General features: G+C 41.7%; 1 protein-coding gene across 1 annotated transcript in view; it reads right to left on the bottom strand.

Annotated features, from left to right (window-relative positions):
• Positions 1-7,676, bottom strand: part of RSBN1L (round spermatid basic protein 1 like) — a 49,931-nt gene that overhangs the window by 27,852 nt on the left and 14,403 nt on the right. Inside the window, exon 4 of the mRNA XM_019543972.1 lies at positions 5,940-6,583. Coding sequence (XP_019399517.1) covers positions 5,940-6,583 — 644 coding nt within the window. The remainder of the gene's footprint in view (positions 1-5,939; positions 6,584-7,676) is intronic.

Raw genomic sequence — 7,676 nt, 5'->3', positions numbered from 1 at the left:
CAACTTCCAAGAGAAGTGGTGCTAGCTCCTACCCCAGTATTCTTTCCTGCCATGGCAGGGGGTCGGACTAGATGATCTGCTCAGGTCCCTTCCGACCCTAGAAACTATGAAACTATATAAACATGCATATTTTAAGTTCCTTTGTGGCTGCCTACGAGAAAATTAGAGAATGATTGAGGAAAAAAAATAAGCATAAAAGCTCAATTACATTTTCAAGCACGAATCCTCCAGAGAGGGAGGGAAGGAGATGCCGTCCCAGCAGAAGTTATTGGAAATTCTTCTTGAAGTAACACCTCCAGCTTGCTGGAGGGAACAGTGTACGCCTTCTTGGCACTTCCCAAGAAACTCCCAAGTATTACTGTTAAATTAACAGTGGTAGCAGGTGCTTCTCTGATCCCAAAGGAGCAGTCCAAGCAATACAGATGAGAAGGACAATGCGTGTAAGCAATTGTAATGCTCCTGTTTTGATCCAGGTCAAACCCTGAGCCAGTCACGCTGGAGTCAAATGAGATGTTGGCTTACAGTCAGAGAGATACAGAATTTCCTATGTCAATGAGCTGAAAAGACTAGAAAGGTGGTAACTCAACATGGATCATGAAAGCATAGTGAATTCTTTCTTCAGCCCTTGCTGAAAGCCAACTCCAAATGCTAATGTGAAGACTGGAGGGCAAAAAAATCTTTATGGAAGCCAACTCCATTTCCGTATATTAGCTAAACAAAGTTAGCAAGACAACAGCTGCAGGTCTGAGCAAGATCATGCAATGTTGTCAGGGACATTCAAAATAAACTGGAGAACTGATCCAATAAAAACCTAAATGTTACTAAAACAGAAGGTGAAACAGCCTAAGGCTGAACTGGAAGAACTACAAGAAGGCTCTAAATTTGCAGATAGCTGCTAAAAAATTCAGCAAGACAGGAGAAAAACTGCCAACCTAGATGAAGCAGCTATATTAGCTGCATGAATCAGACTTCAGATGCAGAACAAGAACCATTAAAAAATGTGAATGGCAAGTAAACAGACAAACCCGAGACTATTCAGTGAGAGATTAAGGGTCAACAGAAGTAAGCCGCCATTATGACCTGCCAGCTACAATATTTACTCCAGTGTTTTTGCATACATTAATATTAAAACACAAGATGGCAATAAGACCAGAATTTTCCCAATGTGTATAGTGCACCTATTAAGTTACCAAACAAAGCATAGGAAGCCAAAATTTATTTATTTTTGTCAGGGAACCAAATTCTGCTAAGCCAGTGATCAGTCATAACACAGAAAGTGCTAAACAAACTTACTCTAAATTTGACAAAAATACCAGATTGACAGTCCTTATCCATATAAAATGACTGCGGCGAGGCGAAAAGAGGTTCCCAAATGGAACTAATGAATAAACCTTTGGTTTCCATCATCTTCTGCCTTCCCATTTATCTCCAGTCACACTGAAGGAAACTTAAAAAAAAAAAAGATTTCTGACCACTGGTTGTCACAGGAATTAAGTAATTACTAACAAGGAATCTAGGCTACTATAATGTCACATTAAGGATATTCCATTTACCATTTGTGGAAACATGTATGTTTTCTTAAAAAGTAGAACAGAAATAAGAGAAAAGTTCATCTGCAACCCAAGAGAGAATAATACCAATTGCTGAGAAATACAGAAGTTTATGCAAGGACAGTCTCTCTTTCTGCCCTTAGTAAAGAGTTACCAAACATTTTTTTCAAAGGTCCGGCTCCCAAAAAGCAGGAGAGGGGGGAAGAGGGGTTGGAACACTGGCCATGGTAGTATGTTAGAAAGAAAGGTCAAAAGAAAGCCTAGGGATAGCACCAAGTTTCCTTTGAGAAAGAAACAGACTTAAGTTAATAGGAAGTAACATGAAGTGCATGAAGAAACAACATATATGAAAGATAAGAATTGACTGTAAAAATCTAATATAATCAAATAAATGTATTTCTCAACATTCACTGGCACTGCTTAGAATGTGAAGGGTTAATCCTTGCCTGGTCTGTCTCAGGACAAGAGGTTCAAATTACCCAAGGTAAAGCTGGGGGTGGGAGGGAAAGGAGGGCAGTCTGCAAGCACAGTTAGTTCTGGTGAATAGTAACTTTGTTCAGAGGACTAGTACTAATATTGAGGTGGAAGGTAATATGACCCTAGGATTTCAGATTTTCAGTTAGTTACTAAACTGTGCAACTCTGGTTCATCCAACACCAGCTAAACATATTACTGCACAGGATAAAATTCACACCTTGCATACTCTCCAATAAAAACAACTAATGATTCAGACAGTGTCTTTTCCAAAGAGATACTGCAAAAATGTAGTGCTTTTGTGATGGCTGAAGCATGGAACTCAGAAGACCTTTTAAGGAGACACAGTCACAGAGAAGTGAAGTAATGGGAAGACAGAAGGAAAGCTATACGCTTATTTCCAAATGTCAGGGTATTATGGAATGAGATGAAACAGACTTGAAGAATTTCTCTTCCAAGAAGAACTTTACTTGAAACCCCAGTTATCAATGACTCTGGGAAACTAGCTAACCATAATAATAATTCTAATAAGTATAATAATAATCATACTGTATTTGTTATTTAACTATACCATTCTCCTGTAAGAGGCAACAAAATGACTCTGGTAATTTGTTTGCCTCCAGATCAAGTTTGCTCAATTTACAAGGTCTCTTTTCTAAGAACTGCAAATGCCAGCTAGCATCTGAAGTCAAGCAGTGATCCAGCCTATGCAATACAAGATCCTGCAATGGAAACTTGGCTATGCTGAGTCACAAGCAAAAAAGCTAGCCAGTTCTTCCAGAGCCCCACAGTCAAATGCAGCAACTTAAAAATGTTGCCTTGTGAAACAGACAGATAACATATGCTCAGAAAAACCTTGCTGGAAATGTTAGTGCCACATACTTGTCTCATAATCACTCATGTAACCAATCCAAACCTTCAGAATGGTCTGATCCATGTACATTTTAATTAATATAATCACTGATACCCAAAGAAAATTAAAAGCCATAATAGCCAAAAATGGACCTAAATTTTCTTCTTTATCAAGTGAGAATAGTTTCAATAGTCATTCCTGAATTCCTAACAAGTTCTCATTATTAAGTTTTGATAACATTGTTGAAATTTTAGAGGCAAGTAAAAAAGCTTCAGTATAAATATTTGGTGCAGTATACAGAATATTAATAGTATTCTGTAGCACAAGAGGGTGTTTTCTTAATTAGCAACAGAACGCTTTCACAGCAATTTGTCTTATGTCTGCATGTTTTCTGCATACTTGCTAATATTACATTGTAGCAGGCTGCTGCCTTAAAGAGGCTTGTAGCAAGCTGCTACACAACAGACTAGCACTGCAGGCTGGCAGGGGTTACAGTCTAGCTCAGATGCAAGCAGTTAGAAATGATCACAGGCTGCCTAGGGGGGCTGGGCCAGCTAATACAGAGAACTGGCCATAGGAAGATAAAAGCTCCAAGTACAGGTGCACCAATACATTGGTTCAATATCAGATTGGTACCAATATAAAGAAAATTGGCTGCATCGGATATTGGCGCAATGGGGCTGATAATTTAGCTAATAAATACCCGCGTTGGGCACAGCCCCAGCGCAGCACTTGGGCAGCAAGAAGCACAGCCAGCAGCGTGGAGAGCTGCCTCCAGCTGCTAAGTTCTGTGTGGTGGAAAGAGAAGGGGGAGGAGAGGATGTGTGTGGGGCGGGGGGCAGATGAATGTCCCCTGCCGTAAGGAAGAGGGTGCAGGCAGGCACTGCCCAGCTGTGGCGGAGGGGGCTAAAGCTGCAGTTCATGGGGAGAGCAGCTCCCAGCACTGCTTGCACCCTGGGAGGGCATGGGGTGGGGCATGTGTCCCCCAGATGTGTCAGGAGGGGCAGGCTGCAGCCAGGGCTGCGCGGGGCTTTTCTCAACAGGAGCTGGGCCGAGAGCAGGTGCTGGTGGCACCGGGAGGATGCTGCATCCACCCCAAAGTTCACCACTGCTTCGCTCCCAGCACTACCAACACCACCAGCCACCTGGTGCAGCCCCGGCTCAATGCCCTGCCTCCACCCAGGTACCAGGAACAGCTAGGGCTGCAGCAGCAGCAGCGTTAACACTGGAGAAGCAGCAAAATTTGGGGTGGATGGAGCATCCTCCCAGTGCTGCCAGCACATGCTCCAAGCCCAGTACACGCCAAGAAGAGCCCTGTGCAGCCTGCCCCACCCCGTGCAGTTCTGGTGGGGGGGGAGGGGGAGGGAAGGGAACGGGACACACACCTCTTTCCCCGTTCCCTCCTGGGGTGCATGCAGCACCAGAAGCTGCCTCCCCTCCTCCTATGAGCCATGGCTGTGCCCCACCCCACCACCCTGCCTGGGCTGCACCTGCCCCTGGCTCCTCCCTCATCGTGGAGGATGTTGACCTGCCCCCCTCCCCCCACACCCCTTCCCCTACAGACTGACCAGCTGGAGGCAGCTGTATGGGAAATCGGATCGGAATCGGCCATTGGTATCAGCCCCAAAAATCTCTATCAGTGCACCCCTAGATCCAAGCGAAGGATGCTAGGAGAGAAACAGCTAGAGGGTACAGGGAAAGGGAAGACTGAGGTGAGGGACTGCAGCACAGAGCTGAGGTAAACCTTTCTGGGTCTCGGAAAAGACCACAGAGTGAGAGGGAAGGCTACAAGTCCGGAAGCATCAGAGAGCCAGAGAGCCCTGTCACAGGGTCTGAGAACGACCCATGGGCTACAAGGCCAGGAATAGTGGCACCACAACAGAACCGAAATCAGAGTCAGACTGAGAAGGAAGACTGCAGTGCAGAGAGAGCAGCAGTGAGCTGAAGGAACCTTCTCAGGGCTGGAGAAGACTCACGACAGAGTACTCTCTGAATACATAATGGTATGTTTGGATTCTTGAGGACTGGGATATGCAAGAGGGGCAAGTGCACCCAAAGAAATAAAAGACTTTTTATCGTGTTGAGTTAAGGATTGTAAGAGACTAGACTTGAGCTAAGCAAGTCCCCAGCTTGCTACATGCATATACATTTTTCTTTTCTAAACAAATAATGTATAGTTGTAAGGAAAGAAAATCCTCTGTTACACAGCAGTACAGTATTTATATTTGAGCATTATATTTATGGTGGTGAGAAAAATAATTTCAAAAAGATTTTCAGACATTTAAAGGTCACAAGATAGTAACTTTTTTTGTTCATGGTAGAGTTGAACTTGGTCATTATTTACACAGTTAATTATAACAATTAAAAGGCAGACTTCAGTTCATTAGTTGTTTCATGATCTAGGTGCTTCTACTACTCCTGTCACAAAGGTAATTGACAAAACTGTCTCCTTAAATTATATAAGCCAAAATAATTTGTCCACATATAATACTGTCTTTATCACTCTTAAGAGGAGCAAAGACTACCAAAAATAATAATAAAGTAGCAGTTTTGTCAGTTTATATAATCATGTTTCTCAAACTAATTCAGGAAGCTGACCCACCATTTTGCCACACAAACAACAAATTTCAAGAGGAACACAGTTAATATAGCTGTTAATAGAAATAATTGAGTTTAACACCAGTCAGTTCTACTGAAGAAAGGCACTTAGTCTCAATGCATATATTAAAAAACACAATTAATTATGTATTAGATAGCTATAGAAATCCATTTCAAGACAGCAAATCATGTTCATGCTCTGAAACCAATGGCAATTCTTCAGGTACCAAAAACAAAGCCATAGAAATATATGTACATACAATGTATAAATGCACTGTAATGTTTGAAGCCAGTTTCCTGTTCTTGTATATTTTAATAGTCGATTATGTAAGAGATTTCCTTGCTTCTAATCTTTTATTTAATCTATATATCACTACTGACAGCAACTAGATCCTAACAGTTCATTTAACATTTAGTTTGAAACTATTAGAAGCTTTAAAAAAATAAAATGTGTAACCTCTTACCTGAGCATGAAAATTTGACATAGTCGTTGTCTCTATATCTTTCTTTCCCAAAATCTCCATTTTCACTGGTGAATTGGGAAAATTATATGAAAAGTATTCTAAAAAGTCAGGTAAATAAGTAGCTGCCCCATGAACAATACCCATTACATAGTAAGCTGCACAGTTTTCATTTTCACTAAAAACCAGACCCACAAACTCTTCTGCAAACCTCTCCATCTCCACAGGAGATAAGTGGGAGAGTTCGTTACTGTAGGCATGGATAACAGATGCACCTCCATTAGGCTGGTGCTCAATATGAATGAGCTGTTTGAACTCCAATGTGTCCAATCTTTTGAGTGTATTTTGAACCCGTGGCTCCTTTAACGAGACAAATGGAAACTCACTGTTCTCTGGTATCTTGGACTCATAGTCCTTCTTGGGATCCATAATTTTCCCACTGAAAGCCTTAAGATGATCATCTATGATGCCTTTGGCTTCTTGATCCTCAACATCAGAAACCAATCCTGAGCAGATGGTTTGAATAGATTTGCTGTACATTTTTGGACGCTTTCTTTTCTCACTCTCTTTATGTTTCTTTTTCTTTTTCTTCTTTACTTTTTTAATTTGTAATTCTTCTGCATTGGTTTTTGGTTTCTCCTTCCCACCTGTTGAGAGGAAAAAGATTTATTTCTACCTGCATAAAACATGTATTCAGACTACGAATCAAACTTATCCAGACTTATTCCCACCATGAAGGGAACATTTACTGTTACTATGAGGTATCAAACTTGAGTGCACCTTGCTAAAGCCAACTAATGACTGGAGCCAAATATATACTTATTCTGTATGAGTCATCTAGGATGAAATAAACTGAAATGGAAACATGCTTCAAAGAATTGGCTGCTACGAAATTTGTTTCTCTGATCAAGCATACTTTTTCTTCATTAATAACTGAGGAGTGAATTGAAATCATTTAATTTCTGGCATGCAAGTCATTCTTCTAACTTTATCTCAATTGTGGGTGATGCCTTTTATTGGACGAACTTCACAAAAACTCTTGCCCCTCAATTCCTGGACCATCGCAGGTACAACTCTGACACTACCAACACAGTAGTAATTCTGTCATGCATCCTGCTTTATTTTCCACCCTGAACTCAGAAATACCCACGCTAGATTTCAGTGAGTCTACCCATGGTAGCACAGAATTCCATCTGCTCTTCTCAGGTAGATATGATTTTAGAACGCAAATCCATGCAGACTTAACAGCTCAGAACCAAAGAGATTAGAGATGCATTTTAGAGAATATTATCCCAAGTTTTGGGAATAATTCCAACCCTTTTTTAAAAAAGAAAAAAATACCAACATTAAGAGAAACCCTGGAATATAACTTCTGTCTAGAGAAAAATAACAAAAAACAAGAAGTTACCCTCAAAACAGGTGACTCCATCTCTAGCTGATCCAGTAATGTTCATAGAATCACAGCTTTAGAATATATTAAAAACAGGATGACCATATTTTTAAGGCAATCCAGGACCCTGCTCTGCCTCTCAACTGATCCCCACCCCAGGCATGAGAAGCCCAGTCTGCCCCTAGCCACTGCTCAGGAGGGTGCCAAAGGGGGCCAAAATACAGTTTTACCCAGGGTGTCATACAGACACACACGTGGGCATGCACATGCACATGAGCAGCCCACGCTCAGTTGTGCTTTCCCCTGGCCCCAGGCAGGAGGAACAGTACCCAGCCCAGCCCAGCCCCCTC

This window comes from Crocodylus porosus, unplaced genomic scaffold (genome assembly GCF_001723895.1).
Source record: "Crocodylus porosus isolate Cpor-Errol unplaced genomic scaffold, CroPor_comp1, whole genome shotgun sequence".
NCBI classification, from domain to species: Eukaryota; Metazoa; Chordata; order Crocodylia; family Crocodylidae; genus Crocodylus; species Crocodylus porosus.
The sequence above is the reverse complement of the archived record's forward strand: the minus strand, read 5'-3'. Positions and strand labels throughout refer to the sequence as shown.